Source organism: Perca flavescens, chromosome 6 (genome assembly GCF_004354835.1).
Source record: "Perca flavescens isolate YP-PL-M2 chromosome 6, PFLA_1.0, whole genome shotgun sequence".
NCBI classification, from domain to species: Eukaryota; Metazoa; Chordata; class Actinopteri; order Perciformes; family Percidae; genus Perca; species Perca flavescens.
The window spans coordinates 21837561-21854865 of NC_041336.1; the positions used below are offsets into that span (position 1 = coordinate 21837561).

Genomic DNA, 17305 nt, shown 5'->3' on the forward strand with positions numbered 1-17305 from the left:
AAAAAAAAAACTCCCTACCTGCGCTTCTAAATCGCACTAAATAACATGTCACATCTCAGCGAATAAGCAGATTTCCCAAAATGTCAAACTGTTTCTTTAACACTAGAGACATTCACCTGGTGAGGTCTTCAGTTAGCTGTGCTGGATCAGGAGGATAGAACTTTACACCGAATGTAAACTCATACACAGCACCTGAAACCTGTTTCCTGATCTCTTTGGTGGATTCCAACCATGTCTGCAGAAAAATGTAAGAAAAAAATTACCAACTGCTCACAGCCAATTTCAGTCTCATGTAAAATATTGGTTTTGCTTTTGCAGAGTAAATAAAACTTATCCGAGTAGAAAAACCAGCCTACCTTGCTGTTTGGGGTTTCCCAGGTACAGAGGCCAAAGTAATCTCTCTCCAGCAGGTTGACGTGGTCGCACACCTTTGTTAGAAGTTCTTGGACTTTAGCATGTTTCTACATGAGACAGACAAAACAGAGGGAGAGGGATATTCTTCAGTCTTCATAACCATATGAATCCTTAACAGGGGCGATAGCCAACCCACAAACATAAGACAACATACTATAATTTGGGAGGTTTCTTACATCAAGCTCACACTCAAACTGAGCGTCGTCCAGTAAGGTGACTTTGCATTGCATGGTTTTCTGACGTTTGGAGCCTTTAGCCTCTTCTGCCTTCTTCTCGGTCTTCGTTTCTTTTACAGGCTTCTCCTTCTTCGCCTCCTCCTTCTTTGTCTTCTCCACCTTTGCCTTCTCCTTTGCTTTATCCTCTCCTTTGGCTTCTTTCTCCTGTTCTGCTGGTTCTTCTTCTTTTTTCACTGTGTCCTCCTTTACTTCTTCCACAACTTCGGGCTCCTTCTTTATCGCAGCTTCTTCCTTGTGTTCCTCTTGAGCCTGCTGGTACAGTCAACACAAGACATTTGCAAAGTATGTGAAATACAGATGAAAAGAATGTGGGAGGACTCAATGTTTTTTTGTTTTTTAACCAGACGCAGACAGATACGCTGGTATAGTTTTCACTGTGTGAGTCTGTGAGTGTGTGCGTGTTATCATGGCAAAATGTGGCCCTGGAGACACCTACTAGAGTGGGAACTACCACAGAGGAGGATTTGGGTACTTGTGCAAGATAAATTCATGAAACTTTACAAGTGTGTAGTTGAGTGAGGTCCAAGCGAGGGCACTGGAAGTAGTGGGGTAGAAAGTAGGTAAGGGTCGAGAGTCGAGGCTAGTGTGATCCCACCACAAGATGGTCTCCAGTTGTTTTTTTTAATGATGACAATGCTATAATTAATACAACTACAGATGTTAGTAAACAGCAAATACTGCTGTTGTATGCTTGCTGTAGTTTCAGACCAGCATAGATCATTTTAGTTTCAGACCAAGCTTTCAGCTCAAACCAGTATTGTTACTTTCGCTGAGCAAGCTGTCCACATCATAAAAAATTCATTAGAAAGAAAGAAAAAAACATGTATTCCTGTACTACAATCCAGTCTGCTGCATGTGTGTATACATTAAAGCTCTGTTTTTGTCTCAATTCTCACACAGTATAAAAGGAAAAGTTTGACATTTTGGAAAATGTCCTTCTCTTTCTAGCCTAGAGTTAGATGAGAGGATTGTTCGGTTAAATATGATGCCACAGCCAGCAGCCAGTTAGCTTTGCATACAAATTGGAAGCAGGTGGAAACAGCTAGCCCCTGGCTCTGTCCAAAGATACTGCCTAGCTGTGCCTCGAAAGCTCACAAATTGCTTCAACAAGCTTTATCTCTTTTCTTTAATCAGTCCAAAACCGAAGTGTAAAAATAACAGGGGGGTCAATCAAAATGCGTGACTATTCATTGGACTGGAGCAGGAATCTTGTTTTACAGTGGCAAGAAGAAAAGAATCAGTCTGGCAGATAAATCCCTGTTAAATCCCAACTTGTAATTTTTACACTTTGGATTTTGTACGGATTAAACAGACAAGATAAAAAACAGGTACGTTTTGAGCTTTAAACATGCTGGTAGGTGGATTTAGTTACCTTTGGACTAAGTCAGCCTAGCGGTTTCTCCATTTCCAGTCTTTGTGATAAGCTAAGCTGCCTGGCTGTGGCCTTATATTTAACAGACAGATATGAGAGCGGCATCAATCTTCTCATCTAAGTCTCGGCAAGAAACCAAAATCATCTGTGTAATAGTGTAATATTTGTCTGCGTCACACTCACCTGTGTCTCTGCGCTGCTTATCGAGTGCTGATCAGGAGCCTGCTCAGTGTCTGGCTCAGTTTTAAGCTCAGGCTCTGGAGCTGCAATCGGTGCTTTCACCTGCTCCTCACTCGGCCCTTTCTCCTCCTTCTTCCCTTTGTTCTTCCCCTTCTCTTTTTTCTTCCCTTTTTCCTCTTCCTTGTTTTGCTTCTCTTCTGTCTTTTCCTCCTTCTCTATCTTCTTTACCTCTTCTTTCGCCTTGTCCTCTTTCTTTTTTGACTCCTCTTTTGGTTTCTCCTCTTCTTTCTTCTTGGTCTTTTCCTCTTCTTTCTTCTTTAATTTTTCAGCCTCTTTTGCCTTTTCTTCCTCTTTCTTCTTTGCTTTCTCTTCTTCTCTCTTCTTAACTCGGTCTTCTTCCTCTGCTTTCCTCTTTGCTTTTTCCTCTTCCTTCTTCTTTACCTTTTCCTCCTTCTCTTTTTTCTTTGCAAACTTCTTGTCAACTTTTTCCTCCTCTTTACTCTCTTTCTTACCAGCTTCTACCACTTTGTCTTTAACTTCAGCAGTCGCTTTCTTTTCATTTTCTTTTGTCTCCAATTTTTCCTCTTTTTCTACAGTCTGCTGTGCTTTCTCCTCCTCCTTTTGCTCCTCTTTATTTTTCACCTCGTCGTTTTTCACTTTCCCTTCATCCTTTTTCTCTAATTTCTTCTTGGCTTCTTTTTTTTTCTTTTTACTGCCCCTCTTCTCAACCTTTTCTCCCTCTTTAACCTCTTTTTGTTCTTTTTCTTCCTTCTCTTCCTTCTCTTCCACTTCTTTTACCTCTGATTTTTCCGCTTCTACTTTAGCCTCCTTTTCTTCACTTTTCACCTCTTCCTCCTCTTCTGCCTTGTCAGCTTTTTCTTCTTTGTCTGCCGTTTCTTCCCTGGCTTTCTCTGCGTCAAACCCCTCCTCGGAGCACTGTGAGCGGCGTTTGAGGAAAGAGGAGAAGAGGCGAGACAGGCCTTTGCCAGCAGAGGTCCGGGTACGAGGCTTCAACTGCTCCTCCTCAGGGGAGGTAGCTACGTCGGCAGGCCCAGGCTCAGAGGACTGCTCCTGGGCCTTCTTGCTCGACTGCTCCCCCTCCGGCTCCGCTGCTGCCGCCTCTGGCTTCTGCTTGTTCTCTGGTTCGTGTTCGGGCTCGGCGCCACTGGCCTTCTGCTTGCCCTCTGTGTCCGCCTCGCTCACTGCACTTGCCTCTGTTGTCATGGTAGCCACTGGGAAGGTGAACAGAAGAGAGTCAGAGATGGAGAAAGGTCACAGTGCTGTACAGAGTGTGACAGTGCACAGCATGGCTATACTTGGAACACAACAAACAAGATTAGGAGCAGTGGACTATTAGCCTGTGTGTAGGAAACATTACACCTAATGTGAATGGCAAGCAATATTAATAAATGGATTGTACTATACTGATACAATTAGTAATGTTATCAATAAATGTTCATGTTTAAGGACTATGATAAACAATTAGGCTGAAACGATTAATCAGCAACACATTGGTTTGTGAAAAATGCACAGTTTTGGTTCTGTTTCATAATATTGTGAAAGTGAATATCTTTTAGTTTGACTGTTGGTCAGACAAAACCAGTCATTTTCGGACCTTCGGCTCTGAGAAAATTATGATAGACATTTCATAGGTCAACCTATATTAATAGATTCATCATGAAAATTATCAACAGAATAATTAATATTGAAAATAATTAGTTGCAACAAAAAACAAAATAAAAAAAACAACATTTTGTTGTGTTGAATTCCAAATGATATGACCAGAAGAATAGGCGTAGAATTTTTTTTAAATCACTTTTGTCATTCACAGTGATTATGGAAAAAAAATCATGCAAATAGTATAATCTGTTTGCATGCTTCATTATTCTCACTTACAGCTGATGCTCTTATCAAGAGCAATTTTACCATGAGCAAATTGTACAATATGTAATTTAAATGGCTGCTTTAAGTTATTGTCAGTTGTCTACTCCAAGATAAATGAGACTTATTCCATAAAACATGAAGCCAACTGCCACAGACAGATTATATTCTCACTTAAACACACATACTTACACACACATACACAAACATCACTTCATCACACAATAGCCCTCCTTGTTGAGGAGTGTCTCTGTCTACATGGAGTTCTGAGGGCGAGCTCACAACACTGCCTATCACAGACTCATTAAATCTCACTAACACAAAGGAGGCATTCTACTCTGGAGCTGCATATTAGCGCCGCCTGGATCATCCTCGCCAAGCATGCCTGGCTCTTCGTCTCACACACGCCCATCCTGCACAGGTCATCTAAGGCACTAGGACTGGCCAATGCGAGCATTTATACCATGACGTGATATAAAATGGCCAATCAATCGTTTCAATCAATATTTCTTGGCGGAGTAGGTCACTGTGGGCAGAGCTGCAAACCAATGAGTAGAACTGGTTTATCAGTATCTGCCTCAAAACACTATAGATAGAAGCAAATGTTACCTTCTGTCCTTTTCTACTGTACAGCAGTGATGGAAGATATCAAGACTGTTGTCAGTATGTAACAGTGCAAGCATATTTACCTAAATTACTTAATATATAATGGTGTGATTCACAGTCACAGTACAAAGGCCTTGGAGTTTAATGAACACAACTTTGATTTCCTAGTTTGTCAGTCAGAGGGCAGATCTGGTATATTTAGAAATTTCTAACCAGCTGATTAAATCACACAAATGACTGAAATACACAGCAGGTATTATGCAATCAAGTGAGATATAGCAGTTAAAGTGGCTCACATCACAATCAATGTTTGTCTTTAAATGAGGCTGATTCACATCCTGTCTGTAGTAGGCATTGTCTAATTGGTGACTTAATGTGGCTGTGTTTGTCTCTTCCATATGTAGTTCAAGTCCCACTATGGAGTGGGGGAGGGGGAATGCTAGACAGGCAGGCAGGCCAATCTTCCAGATGTACAGGGCGGTCCCAAAGGGTGCAGCCTCGCCCTCCATACCATACACTTCCCACTGGCACTACAGGACAGCAGGAGGGGATACACACACAGACCAAATCCTCTTTAGCCCTCCCATTGTTTGTGTCCAGTGACCAATAACTGTGCTGCACACTATAACTAATCCTGCCTACCCTTCCCCCCACAAGACCCCCCATAGGCATATTCCCTAGGTCACCACACACACACACACACACACACACACACACACACACACACACACACACACACACACACACACACACACACACACACACACACACACACACACACACACACACACACACACACCTCAACGCCCCTCTGGGTCTTTTAATGCTCTGTCATCTCAATTGTGATTGTCAGGACACAGACACGCTCCTAATGGACCAGCTGAGCTTGTGTCTGCTGCCTCCTCCATTTTGTGTTGCCTACCTAACATCTCTGCTATAAGCCAGCTGAGCAGGACTACCCTGCATCATGACCGATTGAGATAGCGGCAGCCACACACCACATGACCTCTCCAAAGCAGCACCAATCTCTCATAATGTGATGCATATTTTATTTTTGGTGTGGAGGTAATTAGATGAAATATTGCTGTACTGTAAAATGTGCCCAAAACCTACATAATTAGTGACTCTAATGAGCTAAATTATAAATGAAGTAGGCCACCCTCGAGCCCAAGTGAGCTCTCAAAGAGCTGCTGAGTTCAGATGCAAACGCCAGGGCTGGATTCGCCAGAGATGAATCAAGATTTAATTTAGAGTTTCTGTGACTTACTTTGAATTTAATGTTCCCACAGAAAGATCATTTGGGATTTGATTTGACTCATTGAATTTTACTTAAAGGAAAAGTCACAATCACAATCAAATGACTTTTGTGAAAATGCATTATTTCACATGCTTAAACAGTGTAAACTCAAATTTATATTTGTTCTCATTAAAATAAGGCACAAACGTTTGAATCGAAGCTAACTCAGTGATTTAACTGATTCTAACGACAAACTCACTCTAATCATTCATTAATCCAAGTCTCCAGTTTTAAAAAGACATTTTCAGGAATTTGTCTAGACAATAAAACCGTTATATTATTTGCCAGTGATGCTGCAGTGCTGCTGTTAGAGTGTGATCAAATAAGACGAGAGGGCTGAATAGGGGAGAGCTAGCAGAGGAGGAGGTATAGTATATAAATAGCTACATGTGCTCAGGATGCAGGGACTAATATGCCTTTTACAGACAAGCTCATATCTATTTCTGTTCACATTGTGCAGCACACAACACGCATCTATGCACATGTGCATAGATGGCTGCACAGCCGCAAATGCACACACCGCTGCATATAGGACTCGCATAGGTCGTTAAGACAGCAGAGAAATATTTTGTTTGTTTAGGGGGGGGGAAGTCAACAAACACTGGTCACTGACTGACAAGTTACATGAGTTCTACAACATTACCCTGTAAGAATACTTGGGCAAAAAGAAAGCAAGTGTCCAGGGTACTGAGAGAAGGCTTAAAGAATTAGAAGGAGTTTAGAGTTAATCATCCCCCAAGTGACCAAGTGAGATTATCTCCATCTACATGCCTACAGTATCTATCTCACTCAGTATCAACCAGCCTCCCTCCACTCTGATTCTCTGTCTCTCTCTGTCTCGGGTCTGCCTCTCTGGGTGTGCGTGCATCTGTGTGGGAGAGAGATAGAAGAGCTGGCAGAAGCACAGTGGCGATCAGCTGTGCTGATTCATGGTTTTACAGTGCTGCTCATGAGTTTAGGAACCCATGCTAAAGTTGACTAAAAAGAGGAATAATAATAATAATAATAATAATAATAATAATAATAATAATAATAATAATAATAATAATAAAAATGCCGTAATAAAATAAATTAGGAAAAATCCAACCCTTAAGGACACCAATTTTCTTTGTGAATGAATAATGTATCGTAAATAAATAAATGTTCTTCCTTAAAATACAGGGGGCATAAGTATATACACCCCTATGTTAAATTCCCATAGAGGCAGGCAGATTTCTATTTTTAAAGGCCAGTTATTTCATGGATCCAGGATACTATGCATCCTGATAAAGTTCCCTTGGCCTTTGGAATTAAAATAGCCCCACATCCTCACATACCCTTCACCATAACTAGAGATTGGCCTGGGGTACTTTCTATAAAATCATCTCTCAATGCAAATCAAACCAGCTATTAGGCTAACTGAAATAAAACATTTATTTATTTACGATACATTATTCATTCACAAAAACAATTGGTGAATGAAAGGTTGGATTTTTCCTAATTTTTTAAATTAAGGCATTAAGATAAATTTCCAAAAGATGATTTCCTCTTTTTAGTCAACTTGAGCAGCACTGTATGCGGAGCCCCGTCTACCTGGCTGCAAATCAACAGAAATGAACTGAAAGCAAAGATATCAGTCATCTGGCCACATGGTGGCTCCTATTGACCTCTCTAAGTAAACACAGGCACACATGCCAACATACACGCTAACACGTGCCTGGATAAACTGTTTCTATGTTCAGTTTAAGCACACAAGCCTGCCCAGCAACATTGTGAATACACACAAAATACTGAATATCTCAAGTCTTTATAATGTGCCCAAGTACTTCTTATTAAATTATCCTAAGATTATTGAGAGGCATATGTAGAGTGACTCCAAATGTGATCAAACTTTTAATTTGGAGCTGTAATCTTGGATTCTGTGACACTGCGTGATATTCAACAAAAATGTATTGGGCTACAAAAGGTTTATTTTAGTCAAGTCCTTTGTGTAAACCTATCCCAAACCCAGTTCTTAACTGATTAATACACACAGATGGTCTGTGAGCCTGATGCTGTAACATGAACCAACATGGGAAAAAAATGAAGTAGCTTGATTGATTTAATGTGGTTGCCCTGAAAGCAATCCTGAATCCATCTCCAACGATCCCCTTAGTCAATGCCCATTGAAGGAATAGTGAATGTGTACATTAGTGCACATTATGAAAGTGAAAGTGTTCTTTTTATGTTGGACACTCAAAACATAGATCGATCTATCTATCTATCTATCTATCTATCTATCTATCTATCTATCTATCTATCCATCCATCCATCTGTGGAGTCTGTTCCTTATTTAGTAATGCACACAAAACAGAGTAGTAGTTTAACTGCACGAATGCATCATAACTCCCAAAAGAGGATTAACACCAGCAAGCTCTCCTGGGACCTCGGTGACCTCACTCTCACACAGCAGAGCAAAAAAAACATCCTTCAGCATCACATCAGTCGCTCTATGTTCACAACACTACTGATTCTGCAGTACTGGAGACCCCGAGCACCTGGGTCTTATCTCTGTCATTTTTTAAACGTTGTTTACTTCTGTTGCACTCTCCAGTCCTGAGGCTTCAATGCTGCCACCATCTCATCCTTCCTACGTCATATCTGGAGCGCCTCATAAAAGATTATCTGACTATATATATATCCAGCAGTATCATCAATGGAGCCGAGGCTTATTGGATGAGTTTCTCATCTCAAGTGTGTTATGGGTAGCGCACACACGCACGCACACACGCACACGCACACACGCACACACACACACACACACACACACACTTTTAACCCGTGCACTCTTTGGGTAAAACAAAGTCATGTCAAGAGGAAAATGAAATCCAAAAGCAACGCCATCTCTGAAACAGGATGAAAACCATTCCGCAGACACATTCTTGGAAACAGCTGTACACACCTCACAGAGAAGCATTCAAGAGCAAGAACACCCTGATATGAAGTAGGCTACATAATATGGAACAATAACTACTTCACATAAGAATGAGTCAGGGGATAAAATATGACAATTGTGTCACCTTCAGTCAGTTCATTATATTAATTTAGGATTTGTTTCTTATAAATTATAGGCTATATTAAATTATAGATATTATCAGACCTCTATACTGTAGGCTACTTTATGTGATGATAAGCCAGAAAGGAGAAGAGAACATGTGTTTTTTACCCCATATATATTGATCTTTTTTTTTTTTTTTTTTTTTTTTAAATCATCTCATTATATTAGCAATTGCATTACTTTATAATATAACCTAATGTTAGTCAAAGTACAAAAACTCTTTAGTGCGAGTTTTCCTTAAAAGTAAAAACTGTGCGATTTCTTTTAGCAGACTGATAACTTGCATGGCTACAATATTACATTTTATAAAAACAACTCACACATGGAGAAAACACATCGCTGCCTCCGCTGATACGGAGCGCTTCTGATTTATGGGGATGTTAACGTTTTACTGGACTATTTTAATCGGTGTAATACTTAGGCGATATAATTTTAATTTGCTTTAACAAATAATCGTGTACATCTCACAGGTAGCTATTTAATACGGCTTCAATTTCCAACTTTTTTTCCTCAATCAAGCCGCACAAACAGTTGCAGGCTGTATCAGGCCAACGTGCCAGGGTATTTAAACAATCTGTGTATGAAAATGGCGCCGAATGTACAAGAAAACAAATAAACACTAACTCATCCCCACCAACCGTGGAACATACATCCTATATTTGGCTTACCTACTCTAGGATTAGCATCAATGTGGAAGCAAACAGCACAAAATCCGACAAAAATCCTATATTCCGCACGTTCAGAGGACAAACAATGTTGCGGAGCGACACATGCTTTGTTGTGCTGGAGGTGTCCGATGCTCGTAAAGGGGTGGAGTCTCATCCTGAAGCTTGGACTGAGTTGACCAACTAAGCATAGACCTGCACGCCTCACAGCCGCATGCATGCAGAAGTGAAGGAGATGGACAAAACTTTCATATAATGCCGATTAGAGGCGCACTAAATATATAGTTAGAAATCTATATAGCAGAAATCTAACCTTAAAACACACGACAGAAATTCAAGTGTTAAAAGCTGCAGATAAACTACGGATTTCTACTAGTATCAGTAGGCCTACTTTTTTAATTATCAAGTAGGCTACATTTAACATCCCTATTTAGGTAAATCACATTATTGGCTACAAAAGTCCCAAAAAAAGGCATGGAGTAAGGCAGGCCAAAGAGTGCAATCATTAACATAGTGCAATGTCCAGAAACAGGAGGGGGCAGGGAGGCAACAAAATACTTCTCAGAGTGCTGCTCAATCTTTTTAGGCACCAGCGAGGTGCATTCAACTGCACAGTATGAGGGTGTCAGGAACTACAACCTCAAGCCAATTGGTGAGATCTTAAAAGAGGCACAGTCTCAAACTGTCATGTTTAACAACAGACCCACTCTCAACCATCTTAAAATCTGAAAATCAAAAAAACAAACCAGAATACACATTGTCCGCTCACGTGCACACACATACACACAAGCTGTCTTTATGGACCCCACCCATCTGCCTGACCCCATTTGGGTCATACGGCTCATAGGCGGGGGTGCGAGTAAAGGGGTTCATTATTCTCACAGCTACATGGGGTAAGGCACCATCACCTTTGTCTCACAGAGGCAAGTTCATGTGGCATGCAGAGCAGTGTCCCATGTCGTTTCTGGCCAAACTTTGAATTTGAAGAAAAAGTCTTACCAGTCCAAAGATGACTCCGTAAATCTTGTCATAAAGTCCAAAATGAGATATCAAAAAGCAAGGGAGACACCAAACAGAAACAGAAAATGTCTCTCTTGCACAGTAACAATCACTAACGGTTATTTTTCCCTTTAGACTTTGATCACTGAACACAGTGATGATGACACATTAGCAGCACAAAAACTGGTGGTGTTAAACATTAACATTAACTGTAACAGCGCACTGACAGGAAAAAATGTAAATTTCCTCTTGCAGGATAAATTAAGGCATGTCTTCTCCTTCTTCTTCTTAATCCAGTGAATCCCAGATGGGTACAAACAGAAATCGAGTAGGCCTACTTTTGGATACAGTTTGTTTCAGTTACCGCTGCTTTAGTGTGGGAAAGAATGAGCAAGTCAGTGAGATAACAGAGGAAGAGCGAAAGAGAGAAACAAAGACTACATGAACTACTCGCGTTGCCTTCAGTTGCTTAGGAACCCTGTGCCCTGCCCTGTTACTACTGCAAGGAGCAGGTGTTGAGCTGGACCCAGGAGAGGGACGAGAGACCGAACAGACAGGGGAGGAGAAGAGGAGCAGCACTCACAGTCCCTTGAGACAGTGACAGACTGAAACCACAGACAGTGCATTACTCCAGCTGAGGGCATGGGGGTAATGCTGGGATGGTACATCTTTATCCCTCTCTGGCTCCATCACTCAGTGATTACATAATGTCCCATACCCTTCCCACCCAATTCATCTCTCTTTGACTTTCAATACTGCATCTGGGTACGCATCACACATCACTCCACCAGTCCCTCCCGTATCTTATGTAAAACAACTTGTGCAGCTTTGAAAATGCTTTAAATATGAATTTTGAGTGCATGCGATGGAGGCATGGTTGCAGAGGTTTTATTTGTGCTCAGGAGCTGAGTTCTCAAGAGCACTAACTGGATTGATGGTAACAGCACATCAATATTCATGGTGCACCATTATGTTATAAAGAATTCATGAACCAGGAATGTTGCATGTTTCTGCCCCTTTCTGCTGACAGTCATGTTGCCCACCCTTCTTGTTTAAGGCCAAGTTTGAATTCTCTCTTTCATGCACACTTGTGAGAATTTTAATTGCACAATGTGATGTTTCCTCAAACGGAAGGACATTATGTTTTAGATTAAGTGCATCCTACAGAGAATATGGCAGGACAACTTAACGGTAAAAGGGCTGTAAACATCTGCATCCACAGACAATGCTTAGAGATGAGTCAAATTGGAAATGAAATGCTTATATTAATATGCATGCGCTTGGAGATCTCTTAAAAAGACACTGTACCAAGCCGTGCTGCTCACAGTACCTTGAACAGATTGCGGCGAACATTCTAGGCCACCGAAGTACATGCTACATTGTGTTTGATCATCTAATGCTACTGTAGATAGCCATTTTTTCTTAGTTTAAACTGCCCCCTGGTGGAGAGATGGTAAATGAATCAACTTTTCACATGCTTATTACTGATTTGACTGTGACAGGTCTGAAGTAAAAACTTCAGACCTGTCTTCAGACTTGTAAAAGCTAAATGTTAATGTCCCTCAAATTCTCTGCAACAATTAAACATTGCACTGTAATTACAATTCTTAAATCCTCTCTACACTGACACTTTGACAATACACAGTGCAATCTGGATACAAATGTGTACTTTCAGTCTTATATTAAAAACACTCCATGGTAAAAGATCAAATCACTAGTTTAATCTTAATTATTTGTTGTGAGAGAGAGGGAATCCCCGCCAAAACTACTCTACGTTAAGACAGCGCTGTAAGGCATGCTGGGAGCATGTGTTCATGAGAGATAAAGATGTGTTTGCGTCTGGATGCCTCAGGGTGACACGGTCCCCCCTACCCCTCCCTGAACTAGGTTGGTGTGGACATAAGCAGGCCAACAACAGCTTGTATGCCATCATTTCAGCTCCTAAACTCTCTATGCGATTCCTTCACAATTCATTCTTCAGATCTGTTTGATGTTGAACGTTAAAAAGGATGTCATACATTTTTTACAACTGATTCATAAAATAATGTAATCGTATAAATGAAGTACAATCCTTTTCCCTGAGATATTAGAAAATAGTCTAGGTTAAAAAAAAAATAGAAGCCACTTTCCCTACGCAAATAAAGAAAGAATCACGGTAGAAAAGCATTTCAACCAGTGAATACATGCATGTGGAAGATACAGAGTACAGTCTACACTCAGATCCGAGGGGGAATGGCATGTCAAATATAAACCATGAAGAATTAATATTTAATAGTCTCTATAAAGACTTCATAAAATCCTTGCATAAGTATACATGAAATTCTTCTCTGCAGCTGACAGCAGGGTTGTTTAATTATAATATATATATATATATATATATATATATATATATATATATATATATATATATATATATATATATATATACATATATATACATATACAGTACCAGTCAAAGGTTTGGACACACTTTCCCATTCACTTGAATGAGAAACTACTGTATGTTCAAACATTTGACTGGTAGTGTATAATATATATAAATAAGCATAACCTTCATATTGTGGTAGATTAAGGGGGAGTCATAAAAAGGTAAAATAGTTGTTTCTTTTGATGTACTGTATGCAAAACATCACTGCAGTACCAAATAAGCCTTATATGCAATGGTTCAATCTGATCATTACAACAGCTCAAATGCCTTTGTTACACTTTTATATAGACTACTTTTTTCCTCCTTAAAACTTAAATAGTGATTGGTACTCACATCGCATCCATGTAGAAGGTCAGCGTAGATGGTAAAGACAATCCCAGACCAAGTCGGAGAGAGGGAGAGAGGGGAAACGAGTGTCAGTTCAGTAAAACACTTATTTTATCTCTATGTGACAGGACACATAATAGAGAGTTTGCACAATAAATGACTTGATATACTGCACATAAACAACTACTATGTATCGCATAGCTGATGGGCCTGAATCAGAGCATAACAGGCCTAGCTCTTTGAATGTATAGCATATAGTGCCAGCATGCAGAAACAGTGTATGTAACCAGGTTATAGTTTACCCAAATCAGCTGTTTAAGTCAAAAGTAATTCTTTAACACTTTTTCTAGATTTCTACTTCTGTTATTAGCATAATAAACAGACCTATATCATTTACACAATCCCTACAGGATGACCTACCTGTTCAGCTTTAACTGTGTTATTTCGTTTAGGATAATTAGGCGGTTATTTGGTTTATAAAGTAGTTGGGATCCATTATCTCTGGGTTCGTGAGAGCAACCTCACAACAAACCTGACAGGCAGACATGTCTGAAGAGGTTTCATCATGTAGCCTACCTTGTTGTGTTTGTCATAATCCCTCTAAATACGGAACAGTGAACTCTAAACGAACTGCCGTCGCGAGCAGACGGGAAATTAAAAACGTTGCAACAAAAGGTGTGTGTAAACACAACAACAGCGTCTGAGTAGGCGATTCATACCTGAGCAGACAGATGTATCTTCCTATGTGTTTTCTCCACCTTTAGTTTGTTGCCATAATTCCGGTGTTTCCCTTCAGAACAAGTTGGATGCTACCGGTCAGGTTTCCACCGAGAGGCGGTGTCGCAGCTACAATGACGAAGCACTAAGTAGGTGATGGGTGGAGATCAGAGGTGGGAGCGTTACTTAAAAACCAGATGTGAGAAGTAAATACTCGGCTAAACTAAATATCCTACATTTAAATTGTAGGCTACTTTAGTTAAAGTACAAAAGCATCAAAATATATCAACAAAAGTAAAAGTATGCGATATGCAGAATGGTCTAGCCTATTTCATGTTCTCGGCCTAATATAGTCTATTTGGATAAGCGATGCATTAATGTGCAGATTACTTTAATGTTGCAGCTGGTTAAGGTGGAGCTGATTTTTAATCAATAATAATACATTATATTAGTTGATTATTTGTTCATCCACAAAATAACTAGACAAGTAAAGCTTTAAATAAAACGTATATATTTGTTTCAGAAATGTGGATTAGAGGTATAAGGTGGAATTACTCAAGTAATGTAGGCTACAACCTCAAAATTGTAGTTAAGTACAGTGCTTGCCTAAATGTACTCTCCACCACTGTTAAAAAGCTCATAGATTACTTTAAGAAAAGAAATGGTAGTGTCCTAGGAAGTAAGTTACATTACTTATCAACACATGCCAATGCATTTGTGTTTACAGGTGAGTCAGGTCAACAGGTGCAGTGTTGTTCCTACAGCTCAGTGGTAATTAGTGGATGAAGTATCCAAACTGCCTGAACACAAATATGTATGCACTTAAGAAAGAGTTAATAGAATAGTGTCCATGTTGGCACAAAGAACATCTTATCAAAATAGTGTAACACAGGTGCAGCTCTCCTGCTGTATGTGTTTACCTGAGTGGTTTCATTATCAGGGCCTGGGCATCAGAGAAATATGTGGTCAAAGATTAAGCTTTTGTTTAACTACTGCCAACTTTGTGCCAGTTCTACCAGTGACCTGTCAGAAGCAGCCTGATATCAGCAAAGTCACAGCCACCCCATTATGTGGAGCAATTTCTGCAAACGTTTACTGGTAGCTCCACACGGTGGCGCTTTTTTTGTGTGCACAAGTTGGAGGGAGAGACTATTACTGCTATTTATTTTTTATGAAATACTTTGCAAAAAAGTAGACATATTTCTATAGACACCAAAGAACAAAATATAAACTAACTACTAGAAATAGATATTGTAACAAGTAGTTCCTAAATAAATAAATAAAAGGATTAATTATTGATACTGTGTTACTGATCGGTTCCTAGATGATCACCTTCTTCATGTTCCTTGTTAATGTCATGTAAATAAGGATTAAGATACTAATCATTACTTCCTTATTATTCTTACTAGTAATGTTACTATTGTTTTGTGGCCCGCTAAAATAAAGGCTACATCCTTAAAGTCCCTCTGCCCTCTTAAAATGTGTTTACTTATTGTTATTTCCCTTGGGTGTTATTAAGAAATTAGACATATTTGCATATATATTCTGGATTTTTCAATGAGGGGGGAAAGAGAAAAGTAGAGGAGCAAATTAAAGATTTTTAACAAGGTCATTTTGTTTGTGTGTGGAGAGTCTATAGCAGACACAAATTATTATTCCAAGAAGAGTTTTTTTTTTACATGTTAAAACATGTGTAGAGGGGAAAGAAATGCTTTATAAAATCGTGGCCTTACCATAACAAATAAGGGTTAGGGTTATATGGCTGACACACAAATCCTAGCTATGGCTCTATTTGATGACCTGGGATATCTCCTTCAAAAGCAGCGTGAATTCCCAGAAGGTGCAGCACACCTCCATCCAGCTGCTACAGCTGTCAGCTGGAACATCTGTTATAGTGTTACCTAAAACCCAGTGGCCATTGTTGGCACTGTCCCAGTAGGTTAGCTAAATGCATCTGGCCTTAAAAGAAGTACTCCAGCAATTTAGTATTTCACTTCAATAAAGTAAGGGGCACTTACAGTACAATATATCTAAGATATCCTGACTTTTAGTCCATGTATGGGCCACGCTCCTACACTTCCCATAGGCAATTCAATATAGTCTTTCTCAAGCTGAGCAGTAGTCCTCGTGATGAGTAAACTGTACTTCATGTATGAAAACTGTGCACTGACGCAGAAAATATCAGTGGTATTTATTTATTCATTCATGTATTTATGTATTGTATGTTCTCATAGATAGATAGATCGATAGATCGATAGATCGATAGATCGATAGATCGATAGATAGATAGACTGCAGTACCAATAAACTTCCATTCAACTTTTACATGCAGTTTATTCTCAAACTGAGGAAACCCCCTCTCTTCCATTATCGTGCTGAGCAGCCAGGATCCACCCAGTGTGATTAACTTTTAAACTCCAGCCTTCTGTGTGAAGATAAGAGCAACCGTCACCACCAACACACACCAGCTCAATACACATGCATGCACACCTCCAAACAAGTGTTACTAGGCCTACGGCATACTGAAGACATGTTGCCCCCTGTCGAATGTTTCTAGAATTGCTTCATGCAGGTATTCTGCAATCATGAAAGAAAGGACAGAGATAAATATTTACATATATTCACATAGCAACCCATTTCACATAAAAAAAATAAGGCAAAAATATGTCGATTTTTGGTCTGTGTAAGTTTTAATAGTTTATTTTAAACCAATGAAAGAATTAATGGAAATGTGTTTTTTTTCTCATTTCAAACCAAAAACGAAAAAAGCATAAACAGCATACATGAGCAAGAGAGTCAAAAATCAAAAGCGCAATATTATGATGAAGTAATTCTTAATTGTATGCATACTGCATGTAACAGTAGGCTTTGGGCAGCTGCACTACATAGTCTACTAAGTAAAACAAGTAAGTGATTTGGAATGCAGCTGTTACGTGGCGTGCCAAGGCTTGGAACGTGTGTGGAGTAATCCAGGACATTTTGCATGAAGCGCATATTGAGGCTGGTGTGTTTTAGACCAGTTACGTCATTGATGACGCCTGAAGCCATAACACAGTTGAGAAATTATAGTTCCTGAATAAAGGCTCCTCTCTACATCATTTTCCTGGT

At 39.7% G+C, this 17305-nt stretch overlaps 2 protein-coding genes across 12 annotated transcripts in view; both read right to left on the minus strand.

The window, feature by feature from the left end:
* Positions 1-2397, minus strand: part of LOC114557282 (titin-like) — a 22711-nt gene extending 20314 nt beyond the window's left edge. For 9 of the 11 annotated variants that reach the window (XM_028580705.1, XM_028580701.1, XM_028580695.1 and 6 more), the window contains exons 1-3: positions 591-742; positions 357-461; positions 117-235 (exon numbers count right to left, since the gene is read on the minus strand). In XM_028580705.1, the coding sequence (XP_028436506.1) occupies positions 117-235; positions 357-461; positions 591-644 (278 nt within the window). In that variant the 5' untranslated portion in view covers positions 645-742. Of the gene's footprint in view, positions 1-116; positions 236-356; positions 462-590; positions 903-2205 lie in introns of those variants that run through there. The other 2 variants (XM_028580699.1, XM_028580698.1) reach the window with 2 other exon arrangements.
* On the minus strand, positions 1411-9929 carry LOC114557356 (vicilin-like seed storage protein At2g18540). Its single transcript, XM_028580785.1, has 4 exons — positions 9731-9929; positions 2715-3434; positions 2206-2603; positions 1411-1428 (listed from the first exon to the last, which is right to left on the minus strand). The coding sequence occupies exons 1-4, from the start codon at positions 9882-9884 to the stop codon at positions 1411-1413; spliced, it is 1290 nt and encodes a 429-aa protein (XP_028436586.1). The 5' UTR covers positions 9885-9929.
* Positions 9930-17305: the final 7376 nt, after the last annotated feature.